The sequence below is a fragment of the Pan paniscus genome, chromosome 20 (assembly GCF_029289425.2).
Source record: "Pan paniscus chromosome 20, NHGRI_mPanPan1-v2.0_pri, whole genome shotgun sequence".
NCBI classification, from domain to species: Eukaryota; Metazoa; Chordata; class Mammalia; order Primates; family Hominidae; genus Pan; species Pan paniscus.
The window spans coordinates 21502721-21528249 of NC_073269.2; the positions used below are offsets into that span (position 1 = coordinate 21502721).

Here is a 25529-nt window from a genome sequence, read left to right on the forward strand (position 1 = left end):
CAACTTACCCATTTTTTAAAAACTAAGAAGCATTGACATGACTTGGTTCCTCAAGGGCACTGGCTCTTTTTGGTATCCCCAGTAGATAATATTTGTGGAGTAAGTCAATGAAAGTTTCATCAAATACATGGTAGCGTTACACACACCCCCAGACATATGAATGCATTTCAGTTTCTACAGATCTGGTACACCATGGGTCTGGAGAGCTATTTCTGGAATGACTGAAATAGTTCATAAAATATAATACTATATACACCAGGATACACAAAACACATACGGATATTTAGTTTTATTCCACATTTAATATACGTAAAAGGGTGCTTTTGTAAATGCAACGATTAAATCAGACAGCCACTGAATTGTAGTCTTGAAAACATTAGCAAGTTCTTTTAGGTCCAGGGTAGATACTGCAGTTCACTTAGCCAACTTTCTGCACTGAGACATCCTTGCCAGGGATCCTGTCAGTTATGCGAAGATGCGGCACGAGATAATTCCTCTTGCTGTGATGGTTCGTCCTCAATGACAGGTCCCTTATAGTATTTAGGTACAACAAGGTCTTTTGTGCTTGGAATGCCCTTGAAAAAGCTGCCTCACCTGTTTGTGAGGGGAACTCCAAAGAGAAAGGGAGAGGAAGGGCTGGGTGCAGTGGCTCACACCTATAATCCCAGCACTTTGGGAGGCCAAGATGGGTGGATCATTTGAGGTAAGGAGTTAAGAGACCAGCCTGGCCAACATGGTGAAACCCCACCTCTACTAAGAATACAAAAATTAGCCGGGCATGGTGGTGGGCACCTGTATTCCCAGCTACTTGGGAGGCAGAGGCAGGAGAATTGCATGAACCTGGGAGGCGGAGGTTGCAGTGAGCCAAGATCACACCACCACACTCCAGCCTGGGTGACAGAGCGAGACTCCATCACAAATATAAAATAAAATAAAATAAATAGAAGAAAGGGAGAGGAAGTAGTTCAGAGTCCATGACTTGCTCTTGCCATGGGAAAAGGCAAGGAAGTTAGTGTCAGGAGGTCAAGTGCAGAGCATCTTCAGCCAACCTGGACAGTGAGGGAGTAGAAGGATGCTTCTCCCTGGACTGACTGCTGTGGCCTAAGCAGGAACCGGGATATTCAAGAGCACTGCAGAGGAAGCCGTGACGAGGCAGGTTCACACAGCTGTACAGGAACAGTCTTCCACAGCGACACCTTGTAATAGCCAGGAGCAACAGCAGGAATGCGCTCATCAGACATGTCAGAAGCAAGCCCCTGAGAGACAGGCCATTTAAAGCACAGGGTTACTAAACTTACCCTAATAAGGGATGTGAGGGCTCCAGGGATTAACAGAAAAAGCCAGTGTGACAAAAACAACCACCCTCCTTTGACCCCTATGTTTGCTTTAACAGGCTGGCGGAATTTTTTTTTTTTTTTTTTTTCGAGAGTCTCACTCTGTTGCCAGTCTGGAGTGCAGTGGCGTGATCTTGGCTCACTGCAATCTCCGCCTTTCAGGTTCAAGCGATTCTCCTGCCTCAGCCTCCCGAGTAGCTGGGACTATAGGCGGGTGCCACCACGCCCAGCTAATTTTTGTAATTTTAGTAGAGACAGGGTTTCACCATGTTAGCCAGGATGGTCTCAAACTCCTGACTTCATGATCCGCCTGCCTTGGCCTCCCAAAGTGCTGGGATTACAGGCATGAGCCACCACACCTGGCCGCTGGCGGAAATTTTTAAAACCCTTTCTCATATATGAACTCATTCAACCCTATCAGTTATCTCAGAAGTACCTAGAGATGAGTTTCATAGTTCTGCTTGGCTTTGCACTAAGTCTTGTTTACTCTAAAAGTGAAACCAATTTAAATTGGTTTTGACTAACCTTGACATGTCAAAGATAGGTAGAAGACTTCAATTTTTTAATCACATCTTCAAGTAGGGATGGGGATACACAAAGGTTCCAGTTCTGAAGGCAAGCCCCGGAACCTGGTTAGGGGGTAGGAATTCATGAATACAATACTTTAATTGCACTGTACAAACACAACACGGCTGGGACACCAACGAATGAAAAAAGTCATTAACTGTGAGCATTTTTTTTTTTTTTTTTTTTGAGGCAGAGTCTCGCTTTGTTGCCCAGGCTGGAGTGAAATGGTGCCATCTGGGCTCACCTCTACCTCTTGGGTTCAAGTGATTCTCATGCCTCAGCCTCCTGAGTAGCTGGAATTACAGGTGCATGCCACCATGCCCAGCTAATTTTTGTATTTTTAGTAGAGATGCGGTTTCGTCATGTTGGTCAGGCTGCTCTGGAACTCCTGACTTCAGGTGATCCACCTGCCTCAGCCTCCCAAAGTGCTGGGATTACAGGCGTGAGCCACCACGCCCGGCCAACTGGGAGCATTTCAATAAGCTCATACCCTCTGACCCTGTGGATATGAGCGTACTGAAATTCACAACTTCTAAAAGTTTATCTGAAGGAGGCAATCATATATAGACAAATGTGTATGTACAAGGAAGTTCACTGAAGCACTATTTGTAAGAGTGAAAGATTGGAAGCAATGTAAGTGCCTAGCAATAGGGGAGTACGTAAATAAACTGTGATTAGTTCCCCACAATGGGAAGGTTATGAATTAGAAGGCGCCACAGGGAGCCTTGTGCTACAATAATCTAAGCCTCAATGTGAGCGGTGACCTCACTGGTGTATGTACATGTAGAAATTCACCAAGCTGGCCGGGCGCGGTGGCTCACGCCTGTAATCCCAGCACTTTGGGAGGCAGAAGCGGATGGATCACCTGAAGTCAGGAGTTCGAGACCAGCCTGGCCAACATGATGAAACCCTGTCTCTACTAAAAATACAAAAATTAGCTAGGCAGGTGGTGCGCGCCTGTAATCCCAGCTGCTCGGGAGGCTGAGGCAGAAGAATCACTTGAACCCAGGAGACAGAGGTTGCAGTGAGCTGAGATGGTGCCATTACACTCCAGCCTAGACAATAGAGTGAGAATCTGTCTCAAAAAAAAAGAAAAAAAAAAAAAAGGAAGAAATTCACCAAGTTGTACACTGCTGTAAATTAAACTTCCAAAGTAAATTAAGTGTGTGCGTGTGTGTGTGTGTGATGTTGTCACTAAGAAAACCTGTATTGAGCTGGGCACAGTGGCTCACGCCTGCAGTCCTAACTACTGGGAGGCTGAGACGGTTGAACCCAGGAGTTTGAGGCTGCAGTGAGCTACAACTGTGCCACTACACTCTGGCCTGGGTGACAGAGCAAGATCCCGTCTCTTACAACAAAAATAAACCCACTGTTGATGGAGAAACGCTCCCAATAAATAATAAAATGCAGCATATAAACTATATACATTGTGATCTTAATTATACTTTTATTAAAATATACATACTTATGCACAGAGTGAATAGAAAAAATATTGGAAGGAAACCAAAATATTGACAGCAGTTATCTCTGATAGATAGAATGACAGATGATGTTTATTTTCTTCTTACACTTTTTCCTAGATTAGTTCTGCATTTTCCGGCATTCATATGTATTGTTTCCCAGCCATCCTGTCAAGCGCTGGGATTGTTCTGATCTCTGGGAGCCTCCAGGGCTGACTCCAGTAAGGCTAATCTAAAGTGAGCTTGTAATCTCCAAAATCCTGATGGTGGCTTTTCTATTAGGCAGACTAATAGATTCAGATATAGGTCCCAACAGTTTGTGTTTTCCTTACTGTCCCAGTTTTATATTATTCTTAGTACTAAACAGAGTGACAACAGGGAGTGACATTTGTTGAGGACCTACGATGTGTCAGGGTCCATGCTGGGGACTTCACATGAGGACTCCATGAAGCCCCCTTGGACACTCAGGTCCTCGTGTCATCCCCACTTCCTGCCCGCCACTGACGCTGGGGTGAACCTGCAACTCACTGTGGCTAAGAGAATGCAGTGGAAACCATGCTCTACCCAGACCAGGCTAAAGCTTTAAGGAGGCCTGGAAGTTACCACACAGCCCAGCAATTCTACTCCTAGGAATCTCCCCCAAGAAAACTGAAAACATGGCTGCGTGCAGTGGCTCACACCTGTAATCCCAGCACTTTGAAAGGCTGAGGTAGGCGGATCACTTGAGCTCAGGAGTTTGAGACCAGCGTAGCCAACATGGCAAAACCCTGTCTGTACTAAAAATACAAAAAATTAGGGAGGTGTGGTGGTGGATGCCTGTAGTCTCAGCTATTTGGGAGGCTGAGGTAGGAGAACCACTTGAATCCAGGAGGTGGAGGTTGCAGTAAGCCAAGATCGTGCCACTGCACTCCAGCCTGGGAAACAGACTGAGACTCTGTCTTAAAAAAAAAAAAAAAAAAGGCAAGAAAACTGAAAACATATACTCATAGAAAGACGTGCGTACATGTAAATGTCCATAGCAGCACTGCTCATAATAGCCATGAAGTGCAGACAACCTGCCCCACCTGGGTTCCTAGCCAGCCTTCTTTCTCACCACTCTTGAGTGGGTCTTCTCATACCTGTCCCACTGGGCACCCAAGCATGCAACCAAGTGACGTGGTCTTCGTGCCTCAAAGGAGTGACCCAGCCAAAGTCATGTGGCTGGATCTGGGGCTGGCTAAAGAGTCCAGCCCATGGCCGGGCACGGTGGCTCATGCCTGTAATCCTAGCACTTTGGGAGGCTGAGGCAGGTGGATCACTTGAGGCCAGGAGTTTGAGACCAGCCTGGCCAACATGGTGAAATCCCATCTCTAGGAGAACGACAAAAAATTTAGCTGTGCCTGGTGGCAGGCGCCTGTAATCCCAGCTACTTGGGAAGCTGAGGCAGGAGAGTCACTTAAACCTGGGAGGCAGAGGTTGCAATGGGCCCAGATTGTACCACTGCAATCCAGCCTGGGCAACAGAGCAAGACCCTGTCTCAAAAAAAAAAATATATATATATATATATATATATATATATATACACACACAAAATTTGACCCTGTGTTAACAGAGTACTTGCCCCTACTCCCCTAAATGTCCCCATCCCAATCCCCAGAACCTGTAAATATGTCATGGCAAGGGATAATTAAGGGTACAGGTGAAATTAACATAACTCATCAACTGACTGCTGGATTCTCCTGGTGGCCCCAATGGAGTCACAAGCGTCCTTAAATGGGGAAGAAAGAGGTAGAGGAGTCAGAATTAGGAGACAGGGTGTCATGAGAAAGACTCGACAGGCTATTGGTTGCCTGGAAGATGGAGGAAGAGGCCGTGAACCAAGGATGTGGGCAGCCTCTAAAAGCTGGAGAAGGCGAGGAAAATTTCTCCCTGAGAGCCTCCAGAAGGAACCAGCTATGCGGACACATTGATGCTAGCCTACAGAGACCCATTCTGTACTTCTGACTTCCAGAATTGTAAAGAATACATTTGTGGAATTTTTTTTTTTTTTTTTTTTGAGAGTCTCACTCTGTCACCCAGGCTGGAGTGCAGTGGTATGACCTCGGCTCACTGCAACCTCTGCCTCCCGGGTTCAAGCGATTCTCCTGCCTCAGCTTCCCATGTAGCTGGAATTACAGGCATGCGCCACCACATCCAGCTAAGTTTTTGTATTTTTAGTAGAGACAAGGTCTCACCATGTTAGCCAGACTAAATTTGTTTTGTTTGACACCACGAAGTTTGTGGTTATTTTTTACAGTGGCAAGAGGAAACTAATACGGCTTTAAAGAAAAAGCTAGCCAGGCACAATGGCCCATGCCTATAATCCTGGCACTTTGGGAGGCTGAGGTGGGAGGACTGCTTGAGCCTGGGAGTTCAAGACCAGCCTGGGCAACATAGTGAGACCCCATCTCTACAAAAAAAATAAAAAAATAGCTGGGTGTGGTAGCATGTGCCTGTAGTCCCAGCTACTCAGGAGGCTGATGTGGGAGGAAGCTTGAGCTCAGGAGGTTTAGGCTGCAGTGAGCTAAGATAGTGCCACTGCACTCCAGCTTCAGCTACAGAGCAAGACCCTGTCTCTAAAAATATAAAGAAAGAAAATTTAAAAGTAAAGAAAAAGTGGATCATTCGGTCCTTTAAGATGTGGCACTGCCCAATTAGAACTTTCCTCCATGCAATGCAATTACAGTCACTGAGGCACTGGATTTTCTAGTTTTATTTAACTAAGACGGAGACTGAAACAGCCACACGTGGCTCCTGGCTACTGTGCTGCTGAACACAGGCCCTCACTACTCAAAAGTGTGGTCCGTGGACCAGCAGTATTAGCATTACCAGGGAGCTCCTTAGGAACATAGGTCCTTGATCAGGTGTGGTGGCTCACACCTATAACCCCGGCACTTTGGGAGGCCAAGGCAGAAGGATCACTTGAGCCCAGGAGTTCAAGACCAGCCTGGGCAACATAGTAAAACCTCGTCTCTACAAAAAAATACATTAGCCGGCTGTGGTGGTATGTGCCTGTAGTTCCAGGAGGCTGAGGTGGGAGGATCGCTTGAGCCTGGGGGAGGTCGAGGCTACAGTGAGCCATTATCGCCTCACCTGGGTGACAAAGTGAGACTGTGTCTCAAAAAAAAAAAAAGAAAAAGAAAAGAAATGTAGGCCCTTAGCCTGCAGCTCCCCAGCCTGTTAGGCAGAATCTGAATTCCACAAAAACACCCCCAAGGGATTTAGGGGGATGTTGAAATCTGAGACCCTCCCATGGTTGAGGCCACCATTCACTTAAACACAAATGCCTTCCTCTGCAGCACCAGGAGACAAAGCCCATCATAGAACTTCTCAGGGTGCCTCCTACACCACACTAGCTTTGTGTTTGTTCTTTAATGCCTCAAGGCATACTACTAGCCAAGGAGAGTAACTAACAGCAGCTGTTGAACACTATGGGTCAGACTTTGACCATCTGTTATGGACTGAATTGTGTCACCTACCCATGACTAAATTCATATGCTGAAGCTCTGACCTCCAACAGGGACTGTATTTGGAGACAGGGCCTTTGGGAGGTAATTAAGGTTAAATGAGGTCATAAGGGTGGGGCGATAAGCTGACAAAACGGAGGCTGGTTGTGGTGGCTCACGCCTGTAATCCCAGCACTTTGGGAGGCAGAGGTGGGTGGATCACTTGAGGTTAGCAGTTCAAGACCAACCTGGCCAATGTGGTGAAACCCCAACTCTACTAAAAAAAAAAAAATACAAAAATTAGCCAGGCGTGGTGGTACGCACCTGTAATCTTAGCTACTCAGGAGGCTGAGGCAGGAAGAATCACTTAAAGCCGTGAGGCGGAGGTTGCAGTAAGCTGGGATCACGCCACTGCACTCCAGCCTGGATGACAGAGATTCTGTCTCAAAAGAACCATGAGGCAATTAAACCTCTTTTCTTTTTCTTTTTTTTTTTTTTTTTTGAGACAGAGCTTCACTCTTGCTGCACAGGCTGGAGTGCAACGGCACGATCTCGGCTCACTGCAACCCCCGCCTCCCGGATTCAGGTGATTTTCCTGCCTCAGATTCCTGAGTAGCTGGATTTACAGGTGCCCGCCACCATGCCCAGCTAATTTTTGTAATTTGTTTTAGTAGAGACAGGGTTTCACCACATTGGCCAGGCTGGCCTTGAACTCCTGACCTCAGGTGATCCACCCACCTCAGCCTCCCTAAGTGTTGGGATTACAGGCATGAGCCACCGTGCCTGGCCATTAACCTCTTTTCTTATAAATTACCCATTTCTTTATAGCAATGCAAGATGGCTTAATACACAGCTCTAGCTGACTAATACACCACCATCTCACTGAAGGCTTGCAAAACCCAGCTGAGAAAGTCTTTTAATAAAAGCATCAATATTAATAAAAACAGTGACAACTACTGAGTGCCTGCCCAGCATCAGGCAGGTTATAGGTCCATATCGAGGCTGTCTCCTTCACTGTACCCATATCACAGATGAGGACGTGGAGGTGCAGAAGGGCCGAGACACAGAACCCAGGTCTGAGCTACACCTCCAACTTGCTTTCTGCTGCAACCACCTTTTCCACCTTCTTTCTCATGCACACAATGTACTCTAATTAGATGTAAAGCTTTATTTCCCCTAAAATTTCCACAGTTCCCTTGGCACAGTCCACACTCTTTTGCCTAGGTTTACCACCAACTGCCAAGATAATAATGTAAACTAGACACCAATGAACAGGAAACAGGATCCACTAGTAAGATGTCATTTTTTTTTTTTTTTTTTGAGACGGAGTCTTGCTCTGTTGCCCAGGCTGGAGTGCAGTGGCGTGATCTCGGCTCACTGCAAGCTCCGCCCCCCCCAGGTTCACGCCATTCTCCTGCCTCAGCCTCCCGAGTAGCTGGGATTATAGGTGCCCACCACCTCGCCCGGCTAATTTTTTGTATTTTTAGTAGAGACGGGGTTTCACCATATTAGCCAGGATGGTCTCGATCTCCTGACCTCGTGATCTGCCCGCCTCCGCCTCCCAAAGTGCTGGGATTACAGGCGTGAGCCACTGCGCCCGGTCATAAGATGTCATTTTTAAAAAACTGTCTAGTCCAGAGATCAGTAAACTTTTCCATAAAGGGTCAGAAAGTAAATAGGTTCAGCTTTGCAGGCTGAATGGTTTCTGTTGCAAGGACTCAATCCTGCCCTTATAGTGCTAAAGGAGCCATGGATGATATACAAACTAATGAGCACAACAGCTGATATAATTTGCCTGTGTCCCCACCCAAATCTCATCTTGAGTTGTAGTTCCCATAATCCCCATGTGTGGTGGCAGAGACCTGGGGGCAGGTAACTGAATCATGGGGTGGTTCCCCCATGCTATTCTAGTGATAGTAAGTTCTCATGAGATCTGATGTTTTTATAAGGGGCATCCACTTCACTCAGCTCTCATTCTTCTCCTACCTGTCACCATGGGTAGGAGGACATGTTTGTTTCCCCATCCGCCATGACTGTAAGTTTCCTGGGGTCTCCCCAGCCATGCATAACTGTGAGTCAATTAAACCTCTTTTGTTTATAAATTACCCAGTCTCAGGCAATCTTTCGGTTTTTTTTTGAGATGGAGTTTCGCTCTTGTTGCCCAGGCTGGAGTGCAATGGCTCAATCTCGGCTCAATGCAACCTCCACTTTCTGGGTTCAAGCGATTCTCCTGCCTCAGCCTCCTGAGTATGTGGGATTGCAGGCACCCGTCACCACGCCCAGCTAATTTTTGTGTTTTTTAGCAGCAGCACGATCTCTGCTCACTGCAACCTCTGCCTCCCAGGTTCAAGCGATTCTCCCGTCTCAGCCTTCCAAGTAGCTGGGATTACAGGTACGTGCCACCACGCCTGGCTAATTTTTGTATTTTTAGTAGAGATGGGGTTTCACCATGTTGGCCAGGCTGGTCTCGAACTTCTGGGATTACAGGCGTGAGCCTCCCTGCCCGGCCCTTTTTATCCTTCTTTTTCTTTTTATAGCATGCCTTTTCCTTTTACACAAACAGCATCCGTCTTTCATCAACATAGGAAAACATCAGGGGGCCTGTCAAATATTTCATAAACTCAAATTTGGTAAAGGATATAATGAAATGGTTGAAATGAAAAGAAAATGCCTTGCTAATGACAGCTTCGCTGGCTTTTCAAATCTAACCACTTCAGAAGAGAGCGGATCTCATTATCCAACATCGCACTGCTGCTGTTCTGCTGTTCTGAGGATTCTCAGGGAGCCTGAGAGGGGTCTTTCGTCTAACTATCAAGAGAAAGAGGCCAGTTGCAGCAGCTCACGCCTGTAATCCCAGAACTTCAGGAGGCTGAGGTGGGCGGATCACGTGAGGTCAGGAGTTCGAGACCAGCCTGGCCAACATGGAGAAACCCCATCTCTACTAAAAATACCAACATTATCCAGGCGTGGTGGTGGGTGCCTGTAATCCCAGCTACTTGGGAGGCTGAGGCAAGAAAATCGCTTGAACCCGGGAGGCGGAGGCTGCAGTGAGCTGAGATCGCGCCACTGCACTCCAGCCTGGGTGACAGAGTCTCAGAAAAAAAAAGAAAGAAAGAAAGAAAGAAAACTGGGTTTTGGTCAATTGATTAACCACCACACTTGAAAATGGGAGGGAAGATTTCTAGCAAATTTAAAAAATGTGTTTGTGTATATGTTTGTTAAAATGCAGGCCACAAGGGTACAGATGATTCCCTGAGTGGCTTTGGGAGGGAAGGGACACCTTGGGATTCTCCATCACACCCTAGTTGAGCGGTTGGCAAATTTTTCTGGTAAGGGGTCAAACAGGTGACATTTTCCATTCTGCAGGCCATATGGTCTCTGTGCCACTACTCCACTTTGAAGTTATAGTATGGAGGTTGCTAAAGCAATTCTAAGTAATACACACACAAAGGGGTGTGGCCAGATTCTAATACAACTTTTTTTTTTTTTTTTTTTTTTGAGATGGAGTTTCACTCTTGTGGCCCAGGCTGGAGTGCAATGGTGCGATCTCGGTTCATCACAACCTCTGCTTCCCAGGTTCAAGTGATTCTCCTGCCTCAGCCTCCCTAGTACCTGGGATTACAGGCCTGTACCACCACACTCGGCTAATTTTGCATTTTTAGTAGAGACAGGATTTCTCCATGTTGGCCAGGCTGGTCTCGAACTCCCAATCTCAGGTGATCCGCCCACCTTGGCCTCCCAAAGTGCTGGGATTACAGGTGTGAGCCACTGTGCCCGGTCCCAATACAACTTTTTCTTTTGGAGACAGTCTAGCTCTGTCGTCCAGGCTGGAGTGCAGTGGAAAAATCTCGGCTCACTGCAACCTCCACCTCCTGGGTTCAAGCAATTCTCCTGCCTCAGCCTCCTGAGTAGCTTGGACTATAAGTGTGCAGCACCACACCCGGCTAATTTTTGTATTTTTAGTAGAGAAAGGATTTTGCCACAGCGGTCAGGCTAATCTTGAACTCCTGACCTCAAGGGATCGCCTGGCTCAGCTTCCCAAAGTGTGGGGATTACAGTTGTGAGCCACCGCACCCGGCTCCAATAAAACTTTATTTACAAAAACAAGCCGTGGGCCAGACGTGCCCTCTGGGCTGTAGTTTGCTGACTCCTGCCCTAGAGCAGATGTACATGAAGGACAATGAGAAGCGCGTGCAAAAATACTTTCTCCTTCAATGCGCAATGGTGGAGGAAGCAAAATGGGTTCCAACATGAACCCCAAGTGAACACTCCCAGGGTAGGTGCTGTACATTGTGGCCTTCTCTGCATTCACCACCCAAAGCTTATCACTTCGGCAGTGACTCCCAGCCTGTAGCCTTGTTTTCTAATACACGAAATCTGAACACAAACCAAGTGCCCATCAACTGGGGACTGGTTAAATTAATCATGGTATGTCTTTACAATGGCATATTTGCAGTTATTAAGAATCATATTGTGATTGAGCATGGTGGCTCATGCCTGTAATCCCAGCACTCTGGGAAGCCAAGGCGGGTGGGTCACTTGAGGGCAGAAGTTTGAGACCAGCCTGGCCAACATGGTGAAACCCTGTCTCCAGTAAAAATACAAAAATTAGCTGGGCAGGCACCTGTAATCCCAGCTATTCAGGAGGCTGAGGCATGAGAATTGCTTGAACCTGGGAGGTGGAGGTTGCAGTGAACCAAGATCACGCCACCGCACTCCAGCCTGGGCGAGAGTGAGACTGTCTCAAACAAACAAAAAAGAATGATATTGTGGTTCATGCCTGCAATCCCAGAAATTCTGGAGGCCAAGGTGGGAGGTTCGTTGAGCCAAGGAGTTTGAGAGCAGTTTGAGCAACATAGGGAGACCCTGTCTCTACCAAAAAATAAAAATAAAAAAATAATTAGCCTGTGGTACATGCCTGTGGTCCTAGGTACTTGGGAGACTGAGGTGGGAGGATCGTGGCTACAGTGAGCTCTCATCACGCCACCACACTCCAGCCTTGGCAACAGAGTGAGACCCTATCTTTTTTTTTTTTTTTTTTTTGAGACGGAGTCTCACTCTGTCACCCAGGCTGCAGTGCAGTGGCGCGATCATGGCTCACTGCGACCTCCACCTCCCAAGTTCAAGAGATTCTCCTGCGTCAGCCTCCTGAGTAGCTGGGATTACAGGCGTGCGCCATCACACCTGGCTAATTTTTGTATTTTTAGTAGAGACGGGGTTTCATCGAACTCCTGACCTCGTGATCCACCCGCCTCGGCCTCCCAAAGTGCTGGGATTACGGCGTGAACCACCGCACCTGGCCAAGTGAGACTCTGTCTCTAAAAAAAGAAAAAAAAAGTTATTTTAGAAAACAACACATTTGAGGATATGGAAGTATGGTTACAGTATCAGGTGAGAAAACCATGCTGGAAGATACTAAGATAACACTGCCAAAAGACAATGTAAGCACCACACCTAGATGATTATGCACAGAAGAAAGGTTGGAAGGATATGTACCTAGGGTGATGGTCTCCGGAGAATGTGACTATGGGTGATTTATTTTTCCTCTTCTAGCAAGTATGCATTTGATAAGTTTCTTCAATGAATATGCATTAGTAGTTTAAAAAAAAATTTCTTTTTTGAGACAGGGGTCTCACTGTGTCACTCAGGCTGAAGTGCACCACTCGGCTCACTGTAACCTCTGCCTCCCGAGTTCAAGTGATTCCTCTACCTCAGTCTCCTGAGTAGCTGGGACTACAGGCACGTGCCACTATGCCCAGCTAATATATGTATGTTTAGTAGAGATAGGGTTTCACCATATTGGCCAGGCTGGTATTGAACTCCTGGCCTCAAGTGATCTACCCACCTCAGCCTCCTAAAGTGCTGGGATTACAGGCATGAGCCGCCGTACCAGGCCTAAAAAATGTTTTCAAGCAAAGTAAAATAAACAAAAGCCACTTAAAGCCACACCAATGGTATTTAAGGATATTATGGACCCCTCCATGGTTATCTGCCCAAGGAAGCTAATGCCACAATAGAAGCCAATGAAGATCACAACACTGGTGCCAGGGGCAGCCCTGATCACAGTGGACAAAATATAATCCAAGTCCAGCAAGAAGGTGGCTAAGGACCGATTTACTGACACTGCACCGTAAGTAAAAATGAGAACTGTAACACCTCCTAGCAACACAGCAAGTGTAAAGAAAATGATGCTGAAATGAACACAGCAGAACTCATCCTTCCTTATCCACTCTCAAAACATACATACAGGAATATGGAAAATGCTGCATGGGGATGGTGAAGACAGGAAAAGGTTTACCAGGCTGGAAACTGTTTGCTTTTTTTTTTTTTTTTTTGAGATGTTTTGCTCTTGTCACCTAGGCTGGAGTGCAATGGCGCTATCTCGGCTCACTGCAACCTCCACCTCCCTGGTTCAAGTGATTATCCTGCCTCAGCCTCCTGAGCAGCTGGGATTATAGGCGCACGCCACCACACCTGGCTAATTTTTGTATTTTTTAGTAGAGACGGGGTTTTGTCATGTTGGCCAGGTTGGTCTCGAACTCCTGACCACAGGTGACCTGCCCACCTTGGCCTCCCAAAATGCTGGGATTACAGGGTGTGAGCCTCTCACTGCACCCAGTCTGTTTGTAACTTTTTTTTTTTTCGAGACAGAGGATCTTGCTCTGTCACCCAGGCTGGAGTGCACTGGTGCGATCTCAGCTCACTGCAACCTCCACCTCCTGGGTTTTTAAGCAATTCTCTGCCTCAGCCTCCTGAGTAGCTGGGATTACAGGGGGCATGCCACCACACCCAGCTAATTTTTGCATTTTTGGTAGAGACGGGGTTTCACCATCTTGGCCAGGCTGTTCTTGAACTCCTGACCTTGTGATCCACCTGCCTCGGCCTCCCAAAGTGCTGGGAGCCACCGCGCTGGCCTCTGTTTGCAATTCGTAAAAATGCTGTCATCAGCCTTTAATGGTGTGTGTGCAGACTGCACAAAGAAAAGTGGATGAGAAGACAGAAAACACACACGGTGATGATACCCACAGCAACAGGTGCTCTCAGGCACTCAGCCGCATTCGAGTTCATTGAAACTTACAACAACCTTAGGCACACACTACTTGCAGGCCCATTTTAGAGATGTGGAAACTGAGGCTTGGAGAGGAGAAAGCAATTAGCCAAGGTCCCACTCAGAATGAGCTGAGATGGGATTTGTACTCACACCTAACCGACCCAGAACATTAGTGCTTAAACACTGTGAGACACTAGGCACCCAAACTTCAAACTCTGATAACCTCTGGTGCCAGTGAAGTTCTTGAAAAGCTTCCTTAAGAGACACAACCATGAGATTCCATTTTTAAAATCTACAGCAGCCACCAACCAGCATCTGAAAAAGCCACGCTGCTATTATTAACAATGAGACAACAGTTCTCCGGAGAAAAAGAGGACTATTGAAACAAAACCTCAATGACAGGATTCTCTTCTCAGAGCACGATTCATCCCCATAATGGACAAATGCCTCGCCTCATTGAGACCTCCGCGCCAGTCTGAATAAGGCAGGAAGGTTTCTTCACACCATTCATCTGGCTTGTGAGGGACCCAGCCAAGATCTTGGCGTGCCTGTTCTGACAGCGACACCGGCCTCAGCAAAGCCAGACCCAGCAGCTCCGATCTCTGCTACTTACAGACCTTGGGGTGATGCTTGGCTGAGATGTGGCAAGGAAATGAATTGCAGAAGTGATCAAGGAGAATTCCACAACCTGAGAGGCAGCAAAAGCGGACTTGACCCTGGTCTAGCAAGAGCCCACCATTAGCAATGACTCTTTCGATACTTTCAGGAGCAGCTCCAGTCAAAATTCCACTTGCTCAATTCTTTTTTTTTTTTTGGAGACAGAATCTCATTGTGTCACCCAGGCTGAAGTGCAGTGGCTCAATCTCAGCTCACTGCAACCTCCGCCTCCCAGGTTTAAGCAATTCTTGTGCCTCAGCCTCCCGAGTAGCTGGGATTATAGGCGCGTGCCACCATATCTGGCTAATTTTTCTATTTTTAGTAGAGATGCGATTTCACCACGTTGGCCAGGCTAGTTTCGAACTCCTGACCTCAAGTGATCCACCTACCTCGGCCTCCCAAAGTGCTGGGATTACAGGTATGAGCCACTGCGCCCAGCCCCACTTGCCCAATTCTTGACCATCATTTATTGAGCTAAATCCAAAAAGGAAACTCTACCACTGACTCTTTTCTTTCTCATGGCCTCCAAAATGAATCCTAGGTTTTTCCAGCAGGGTAAATTCAAAAGGACTCAGGTTGGAAACTGACTTCTTGGTTAAAAAAAAAAAAAGTATCAACAAAAGGTCCTTTTTAGAAATGAGGTTTATTTTCAAGGCTACTCAGTCCTAACAGCCTGCATATTTACTTTTTTTCCTTCCTCCAGGTTTACCTCCAAGTCAGGATTTCAAAAACCACCAACATTCAGGCTCATTCTTATTGGTATAAACAAACAAACAAAAAAAACCAGACAACAAAAAACTCAACAAGCAAATCACACAGTTGTGGGATTCAGCGCCAACCCCGGGTGTTTCATTTTGGCAACGAAACCAGGATTCCCTTTCAAAGAAGCTTCTGGAAAATGCTGTATTTCCTAGATGGAAGCCCCTGGTTTTTCAACCTCAAAATCACCTACTCAAAAAGCAGACTCACAAACCCAAGGTTTTAGAACATGGTCCCAATGTCACCACATCATAAAATCACTCTCATTCCTGCAACTGTACAATGAATGGCTCCCAAAGTCATTTTATTTAACAAAGGGGTCAAGGCAGAGGAAAGTTTCCCTTAATATCCCCACAACTGCTCCACATGTCTCCTGTGGAAACACTTCACCAGGAACTAGCTCAACACTCTTGCTAACAATTTAGTGTCTATACAGGAAGGCTGGTGTCTCTTGTTACAGGTGGCCCGTTCCTTAAAGCCTTTAGGGTTAATCGCAGCTGCACTGAGTGGCCAAGCAGACCCTGTTGGGATGTGAAAGGAGTTTGTTAACAGGCTGGGCCCAGAGGCTGTCAGACTCAGCAAGTAACAGTGAATGTCCAAAAACACGGCTGTGTTAAACTAACAAGCCAATCCTTCTGCTCAGATCTCTGGATAGAAATGATTTTTCTTTTATCTATGGGGAATGCAATTTCATCACAGCCCCTTACATAAACGCGCCTGAAACCCTTTCAGTAGACAGCATTTCAATTCAGAGACCAAAGTGAAACTATCTTTGAAAACAGGGACGTGGCTGGGAAACCATGCACACCTCGGCGAACACTTTTCCACCCACCACGAGCTTGGACTTTCTGGGAAGGTTGTCGGTTTTCTGGTCAAAAACATTCTTGAAGTCATCAGGAATGGAGGAATGGAGACTCAGCATCCCGGGAAAGTGAGTTCCTGGTTTCATCGCTGGGATTCAAGAGCCGAACAGCCTGGAGAAGTCAGAGGGCAGAAATGTCTGTGAGGATAGGAGGTGACTGTTCTAAAAATATTGTCAGAGATTATTTTACATGACTATTACCTATTACTTAGATGATTTTACATGATTGTCTGATTTTTTAAAGTAACCTGAGATCCACCTGTGAATATAATTAACAATATTGAACTACACAGTTAAAAGAAGAATATACTCTTTTTTTTTTTTTTTAGACAGAGTCTGGCTCTGCCGCCCAGGCTGGAGTACAGTGGTGCGATCTCGGCTCGCTGCAACCTCTGCATCCGAGATTCAAGCGATTCTCCTGCCTCAACCTGCTGAGTAGCTGCAATTACAGGCGCCTGCCACCAAGCCAGATTAATTTTTGTATTTTTAGTAGAAATGGGGTTTCACCATGTTGGCTGGGCTGGTTTCGAACTCCTGACCTCACGTGATCCACCCGCCTCAGCCTCCCAAAGTGCTGGGATTACAGGCGTGAGCCACTCCGCACAGCCAACACCACCACCCTATAAGGGAAAGCGGTACAGCTGTTAAACAAAAGATATATACAGGAACTTTCGGTATTATCTTTGCAACATTTCCACAAATCTAAACTCATTCCAAAATAAAAAGGTTATCTGAAAAAAATAAGAGTGCAGAAACAGCTGGATTTCCACATGCAAAAGAATAAAGTTGGACCCCTGCTTTATGCCATACAAAAAAATTCACTCAAAATAGGTCACAGACCTAACTATCCTCCAGAATCCAAACTACAAAACTCTTGGAAGAAAACTTACGTGTACATCTTTGTAACCTTGGGTTACACAATGATTTCTTACTATAATACCCAAAGCACAAGTGACAAAAAGAAAAAAACATAAACTCAACTTCATCACAGTTAAAAACTTTTTTTTTTTTTGAGATGGACTCTCACTCTGTTGCTCAAGGTGGAGTGCCGTGGGGCGATCTCAGCTCACTACAACCTCTCACTCCTGGGTTCAAGCGATTCTCCTGCCTCAGCCTCCTGAGTAGCTGGGATTACAGGCACCCGCCACCATGCCTGGCTAATTTTTGTACTTCTAGTAGAGACGGTGTTTCACCATGTTGGTCAGGCCGGTCTCAAACTCCTGACCTCAAGTGATCCAACCGCCTAAGCCTCCCAAAGTGCTGGGTTTACAGGCATGAGCCACCGTGCCTGGCCATTCACAATAAAAAACTTTTGTGCTTAAAATGACACCATCAAGAAAGTGAAAAGACAACATACAAAATGGGAGAAAATGCCTGCAAAATACGCACGTGATAATGGACTGATAACGAGAATACACAAAGAACCCTTATGGATCAGCAATAACCCAATTTTTAAAAAGGGCAGAGAATCTTAAGAAGACATTTCCTCAAAGGAGGTGGACAAATGGCCAATAGGTACATGAAAATATGTTCAATATCATTAACCATCAGGGAAATGTGAATCAAAACCTTCGAACTGCCTGTGCACAGTGGCTCATGCCTGTAATCCCAGCACTTTAGGAGGCTGAGGTGGGTGGATCACTTGAGCCCAGGAGTTCTGGACCAGCCTGGGCAACATAGCGAAACCCAGTACTTCTTGTAGAGACAAGAAGTACAAAAATTAGCCAGGTGTGGTAGTGCACACCATAGTCCCACTACTTAGGACGCTGAGGCCAGAGGATCACTTGAGCCCAGGAGGCAAAAGTTGCAGTGAGCTGAGATTGTGCCACTGTACTCCAGCTCCAGCCTGCGCAACAGAGTGAGACTCTGTTTCAAAAAAAACAAACAAAAAACTTTCATACCTACTAGGATGACTACACTCAAAAGATTAACAGTAACAGAGTTGGCAAGGATACGGAGAAAGTGTAACCCTCGTAGGCTGCAGGTAGGAATGTAAAATGTTGTAGCTGCTTTGGAAAACACTCTGGTGTTTTCTCAAAAGGATAAACACAGGCCGGCTTTAATCTCAGCACTTTGGGAGGCTGAGGTGGGTGGATCACTTGAGGTCTGGAGTTCGAGACCAGCCTGGCCAACGTGGTAAAACCCTGTTTCAGCCAGGCGCGGTGGTTCACGCCTATAATCCCAGCACTTTGGGAGGCCAATGTGGGTGGATCATGAGGTCAGGAATTCAAGACCAGCTTGGACAACATGGTGAAACCCCGTCTCTACTAAAAATACAAAAAATTAGGCATGGTGGTGCACGCCTGTAACCCCGGTTACTCAGGAGGCTGAGGCAGGAGAATCACTTGAACCCGGGAGGTGGAGGTTGCAGTGAGCTGAGAACGTGCCACCGCACTCCAGCCTTGGCAACAGAGCGAGTCTGTGTCTCCAAAAAAAAGAAAATTATAAACGTAGTGTGATCATATAACCCAGCAATTTCACTCCTATATAGCTGATAACTAAAAACATAAATCTGTACAAAAACTTGTACACGAATGTTCTTGTCACCACTTTCATAATAGCTAAAAAATACAAACATTTCAACTGTCCACCAACTGACAGATGGAAAACTGGGGAATAGTCATACAAGAGAATGATTCTGCCATGAAAAGGAATGAAGCACTGCTCCAGGATACAACGTGGATGAACCTCAAAAACATGATGCTGAGTGAGAGGAGCTAGACACAAAAGGCCATGCAGTGTATGACTCCATTTATATAAACTGTCCACATGAGGCAAATCCACAGAGACAGGAAGCCGACGAGTGGTTGCCAGGGACTAAGGGAGGAGAAACGGGGAGTGACTGCCAGTGGGGACGCGGTTTCTTTCTGTGTTGATGAAAATGTTCTGAAATTGGATAGAGATAGCGGCTGCATAATCCTGTGAATATTCTATAGAATACCGGATTGTGAAGACAGACCTCCGCCTTTTACTTGTAAACCCTCTCCATGGTTCATTTTCTCCCTAACTTTTCCTCTTGTTATTTTATGAAAATTTCAACACACAGAAGAGTTGTGTTGAAACACACTGCCACCACCTACATTCTGCAATTAACACTTTGCTGTACCACGTACCTATCCATGTATCTAACCATTTATCCGTATTTTTGATGTGTTTCAATGTAAGTTATAGATGACAGTGCTACTGATCCCTAAATACTCAGGGACGTTTCTCCCCTATTTCAGACTTTTCATAACTTCTTAAACTTTCCAAAGCTCAAACAACACAAGAGTGGGCACAGGGAGGTTGGGCACGGTGGCTCACGCCTATAATCCCAGCACTTTGGGAGGCCGAGGCAGGTGAATCATTTGAGGTCAGGAGTTCGAGACCAGCCTGGTCAACAGGATGAAATCTCATCTCTACCAAAAATAGAAAAATTAGCCAAGTGTGGTGGTGCAGGTCTGTAGTCTCAGCTCCTTGGGAGGCTGAGGCAGGAGAATCACTTGAACCTGGGAGATGCAGGATGCAGTGAGCTGAGACTGTGCCACTGCACTCCAGTCTGGGTGACAGAGCAAGACTCCACCTCAAAAAAAAAAAAAAAAAAAAAAAAAAATAGGCACACGGAATATTGAACCATGCCCAGGCTCTGCCAATTTCCTCAGCAACTGCCACAGGGTCACCTCTCTACCCCATCTGGAGTGGATCCTTCCAAGTCCCTGGCTAAAGTGTTTCACTCCCATACTTAAGGCACTCATTTAAGGTTTATCCATGGTTACTGCATGCACATTACACAGCTGAAGTTAGGCTGCACAGACATAGTACCCTCCAGCCTTCTTCACTTTCAGAACGTTTCATTTCCCCATGCAGACAGAACCTTCTGGCACATCATCAGTGATGGTATTGTGACAGCCAGTCACATGGGCATCCTTCAAGTTACCTGATCCTTCCCCTGTTCTTGGACACTTAGGTGATTTCCAGTTTTTAAATATCCTGGGAAAGCCAGTCACTACCTCCCTGAGAGGGCCCTTTCTTGAGAGAATCTTCTCTCACCCATGGACCCCAGTGAAAGAGTTGGCCTGGGTCAGGGGTTGGCACATTTTCTCTGTAACGGGTGACTGTTTACTAACAGTTCTGGCTCTGCGAGCCATGTCGTCTCTGTCACACAACTCAACTCCACCGCTGTGACACAGAAGCAGCCACACACGACCTTTTGTGAAGTTCATTCACAAAAACAGGCAGTGGGGAGATTTGGCCTGTGGTCTGATGACCCTTGACCTAAGTGGTTATGGCAGAATCAAGAACCCCCACCCCAAATGGACCAGAGTGACACCAAGGTGGGTCAATCAGACTCTGCCCCAGGAAACAAAATCAGGACCCTGGGCTACTGACTATGCAGGTCTTGGAAAGTTGAGCTGGGAAGATGCCCGAGGCTGCTGTTCTGGTCACAGACTAGCAGATGAGGGAGTGAAGATGCTGGTCAAACAGGAGAGGATGATGAAGCAGGTGCACAGGAAAGACGAGAATGAGAGAAGCACACTGACTTCTTCCCTGCCCCAGGACCTTTGCAAAGATGAGAATGAGAACCATGCTGACTTCTTCCCTGCCCCAGGACCTTTGCAAAGACGAGAATGAGAGAAGCATGCTGACTTCTTCCCTGCCCCAGGACCTTTGCAAAGATGAGAATGAGAACCATGCTGACTTCTTCCCTGCCCCAGGACCTTTGCAAAGACGAGAATGAGAGAAGCATGCTGACTTCTTCCCTGCCCCAGGACCTTTGCAAAGACGAGAATGAGAAGCATGCTGACTTCTTCCCTGCCCCAGGACCTTTGCAAAGACGAGAATGAGAGAAGCATAGTGACTTCTTCCCTGCCCCAGGACCTTTGCAAAGACGAGAATGAGGGAAGCATGCTGACTTCTTCCCTGTCCCAGGACCTTTGCAAAGACGAGAATGAGGGAAGAATGCTGACTTCTTCCCTGCCCCAGGACCTTTGCACATGCCACTTCCTGTGCCACCATGCTTTTCTCCAGCTCTGCAAATGGCAAACGTCTTCTTGTCCTTTAGGTCTTGATTTATTATTATTTGTTTGGAGACAGGGTCTTCTTCTGTTGCCCAGGCTGGAGTGCAGTGGCAGGATCTCAGCTCACTGCAACCTCTGCCTCCAGGGCTCAAGTGATTCTCCCACCTCAGCCTCCTGAGGAGCTGGAACTATAGGCAGGCGCCACTACACTCGGCTATTTTATTTTTGGTAAAGACAGGTTTTCACCATGCTGCCCAGGCTGGTCTTGAACTCCTGGGCTCAAGCAATTCTCCCACCTTGGCCTCCCAAAGTACTGGGATTACAGGCCTGAGCCACTGTCCCTGGCCCTTCCTACAATTTCATGTAAGTTCCTTGATCTCCTCACAAGCCTTCTTTGTTCCTAGGCAAGCCTCATACATGCTCTCAGATCCTCTCTGCCAGGTAGGATACCTTGGCAAGAGCCTTCCTGGGAATACATCACGGTCCTTGTGATGAGGGTGAAATGCCATCCTCCCCAGATCTCCTATGTCCTGGAAGCATCTTCGCAAACAGCCACTGGGGTGGCACGCAGACTGGACAGCAACCCCACATTCGGAGTCTCAATCACTCAGGACAGACAACTTTTTGTCCTCTCTCTTTCTGGGGGAAGCATACAGGGATGGACCCACAGAGGCCAAGAACACCAGATTCTCCCGTCGTGTCTTTTCCTAAATCCATTTACAGCAAATCTCACAATTCGTTAACAGTAGTATCAGAGTTATGGCCCCAGTGCTAGATGGAAAGGCAATCTGCTTGAGTTTTCTCAGCCTAATGAGAAAATGAAAAGCCAGAATTTAAAACAATAAAGTCTGAATACATTTCTGCTGGCTTCCAGCCCAGCTGGAGCAGGATCTGGCAGTGTGCTGGACATTTAAACCATATTTTCCACCTCGGCAGATGCAGCAGAACTGGTGAGACGTGACAGGGCCATGGGCTCAGGGACGGCATCTCCTGGCAGCCCCTGCAGAGGTGCCGGGCATAGCCGGGGGCTGGAGAACTCCATGTTCCAATAAAAGTTCCAGCCCGGTTTGGTGGGGACACAGGGACAGAGTTTAACCCCTTCAGATACTGGTTCCCTCACTTACTTATTTTGAAAACAGAAAGCAGGGCCGGGTGTGGTAGCTCACATCTGTAATCTCAGCACTTTGGGAGGCCGAGGCAGGTGGATCACATGAGGTCAGGAGTTCAAGACCAGCCTGACCAACATGATGAAACCCTGTCTCTTGTAAAAATACAAAAATTAGCCAGGTGTGGTGGTGGGCACCTGTAATCCCAGCTACTCGGGAGGCTGAGGCAGGAGAATCGCTTGAAGCAGGGAGGCAGAGGTTGCAGTGAGCCGAGATCATGCCACTGCACTCCAGCCTGGGCAACAGAGCAAGACTCGATCTCAAAAACAAAAACAAACAAACAAAAAAAACAGGGCCGTGCACAGTGGCTCACTCCTGTAAAATCCCAGCACTTTGGGAGCCCAAGGCGGACGAATCACAAGGTCAGAAGATCAAGACCATCCTGGATAACACGATGGAACCCCGTCTCTACTAAAAATACAAAAGATCAGCCGTGTGTGGTGGCACGCACCTGTAGTCCCAGTTACTCGGGAGGCTGAGGCAGGAGAATCGCTTGGACCTAAGAGGCGGAGGTTGCAGTGAGCCCAGATCGCACCACTGCACTCCAGTTTGGGCGACAGAGCAAGATTCCATCTCAAACAAAACAAAAAATAAAGAAAACAGAAAGCAGGATACAAGAGTGATGACTGAAAAGACAGAGAATCACCATCAGGTGGGTCACCCTGGAGAAGGAGACTAAGAGATGACACTGAAAGGAAAGGGCAGGCTGGACTCACACGATCATGCAGAACATCATGAAGATGTTCCACAGGGCGATGAAGATTCGAAAGTATCTGAGGCTCAGCAAGAATTCCCGGATGTTGTCACCTGGAAGAATCAGAAAGCACTTTTACGGCACAGCTAACATCCCATCCCTACTGCCACCTCAGCAGTGGATTTTTGTGACTTCCACCCACCCGGCGCTCGCTGCCTCCAACTTCGGCAACAGTGTGGCTTTTCCTTTTGGTTTCTCCCTCTTCCCTACCCTCAGCACTCAGGCTGTGTCTACCACTGACCAATCCCCTGAAAGCACCAAGCCCCTCTGCCTCTCATTGGCTCAAGAAGGGGCATGTGACCCAAGTCTGTCCAATGAGAGTCCACCCTGGGACTTTTCCCCCAACTACTGGGAAAGAGATACTTTCTGCCAGGCTTACTGAGCTGGGAAGATGTAAGCTCAGTAAGCTCAGTGCCCACAGGCCAAATCCAGCAGCCTCTTCCACCTGTTTTTGGATGGCCTATGAGCTAATAGTTTTTACTTTTTTTTAAAATATAAAGATGGGGTTTTGCTATGTTCCCCAGGTGGGTCTTGAACTCCTGGCTTCAAGTGATCCTCCCGCCTAAGCCTCTCAAAGTGTTGAGATTACAGGCATGAGTCTCCATACCCGGCTGGTTTTTACATTAAAAAAAAAAAAAAGAAGACTATTTTGTGAGACATAAAAATTACAAGAAATTCAAATCTCAGTGTCAATGAATAAAGTTTTATGGCACACAGCCATACCCATTCATTTACATATCATGTCCTGCTGCTTTTGTACTACAACAGCAGAGCTGAGTCACATTGTTGTGCCAGACAGACACCATATGGCCCGCAAAGCCTCAGATATTTACTATGTGGCCCTCTACAGAAAAACACGCCAACCCCTGCTCTGGGGTCATCTTTGCCAACCCTAACCAGTCTCACAGTAAAACCAACATAAAAGAAAGGGGAATTGAGAGCTGCAGAGAGTCAGATACTGACTCTAACCCTAACCCTAACCCCAACTCCAACCCCAACCCTAATCTTGAAGGACTGGTTTGACACCTAAACCCAGGGTGCCTGAAAACAATTCTGTTGGACGTTTCAATTTGCTTTAACCACTTTGAGCTGGGTTTGCAGTGTTTGTAACTGAAAGCATCCTAATTCAGGCAAGTGAAAGGGAAGGTGTTTCTTGGTGATGACTTACTCTGGTCCCCTTAAATGCCAAGGAACAGAAACCCCTCCGAGGCAAGGCAATTTAGTACGTGAAGACTCCAGAGACCTGGGTTCTAGACCCTTCTTCCAGGGTTTCCAGTCAATCACTCTCCCTCTCTAGCCCTCCAGAACGAAAAGAATGGGTCCAGATTAGGCCAGGCACGGTGGCTCACACTTGTAATCCCAGCACTTCAGGAGGCCGAGGCAGGCAGATCACCTGAGGTCGGGAGTTCGAGACCAGCCTGGCCAACATGGTGAAACCACGTCTCTGCTAAAAATACAAAAGTTAGCCGGGTGTGGTGGTGCATGACTGTAATCCCAGCTACTCAGGAGGCTGAGGCAGGAGAATCACTTGAACCTGGGAGGCAGAGATTGCAGTGAGCTGAGATGGTGTCACTGCACTCCAGCCTGGGTGACACAGCAAGACTCCATCTCAAAAAAAAAAAAAAAAAAAAAAAGAATGGCTCCAAATTAGGTGATCTACAAGGGTGCTACCCGAAGTATCTGCAGACTGGGGCTGCATGGTAAGTACAGCATACACGACACAAGCCCAGAAATTTCTACTTTTTCAGGGATGACAACCTGACATCCCTGCTCCATCCGAGCTTGTGCTGAACACACCATCTTGCTGAAAACGGTTTAGACGAGTCTAGTATTATCTAGCCGACAGGGTTAGTCACGTGCAGCACAACCTGTATACAAGGCTGATCCAGCACAGACTAGAAACATTAAACGCTTGGTCTGTTTCCAGGAAGTTTTGAGAGGCGCTGCTCAGCAAGACCCTTCCCCTAGCGAAGGATCGTGAAAACAGGACCTCCCACCATCAACAGATGCCAATCAAACGTTACTCATTCCAGGCCGGGTGCAGTGGCTCACAACTGTAATCCCAGCACTTTGGGAGGCCGAGGCAGGTGGATCACCTGAGGTCGCGAGTTTGAGATCAGCCTGGCCAACATCGTGAAACCACGTTTCTATTAAAACTACAAAACAATTAGCAGGGCGTGGTGGCGCGTGCCTGTAATCCCAAATCCTTGGGAGGCTGAGGCACGAAAATCACTTGAACCCAGGAGGTGGAGGCTGCAGTGAGCTGAGATCACACCACTGCACGCCTGGGCAACAGAGCGAGACTCTGTCTCAAAAAATAAAAAAAGGTTACTCATTCCAAGCAACAGCGGTATACAGGGGATACAGAAAGAAACAAAGACCGGTGGCTCTGCCCCAACAAGCATATGGGGAGGAGAAATACTAAACAAATATTCACATGTGACCGCTCTGCTGGGAA

General features: G+C 47.0%; 1 protein-coding gene across 7 annotated transcripts in view; it reads right to left on the reverse strand.

The window, feature by feature from the left end:
- Positions 1-282: 282 nt before the first annotated feature.
- Positions 283-25529, reverse strand: part of SMIM7 (small integral membrane protein 7) — a 28890-nt gene continuing 3643 nt past the window's right edge. Inside the window, exons 4-7 of one of the 7 annotated variants that reach the window (XR_008622120.2) lie at positions 23034-23124; positions 16125-16266; positions 1860-1963; positions 283-1256 (exon numbers count right to left, since the gene is read on the reverse strand). Coding sequence is in view for 1 of the 7 variants with exons in the window: in XM_003813555.5 (XP_003813603.1) it covers positions 16251-16266; positions 23034-23124 (107 nt within the window). In the remaining 6 variants the exon portion in view is untranslated. Of the gene's footprint in view, positions 1257-1859; positions 1964-15570; positions 16267-23033; positions 23125-25529 lie in introns of those variants that run through there. The other 6 variants (XR_008622118.2, XR_610943.4, XR_008622119.2 and 3 more) reach the window with 6 other exon arrangements.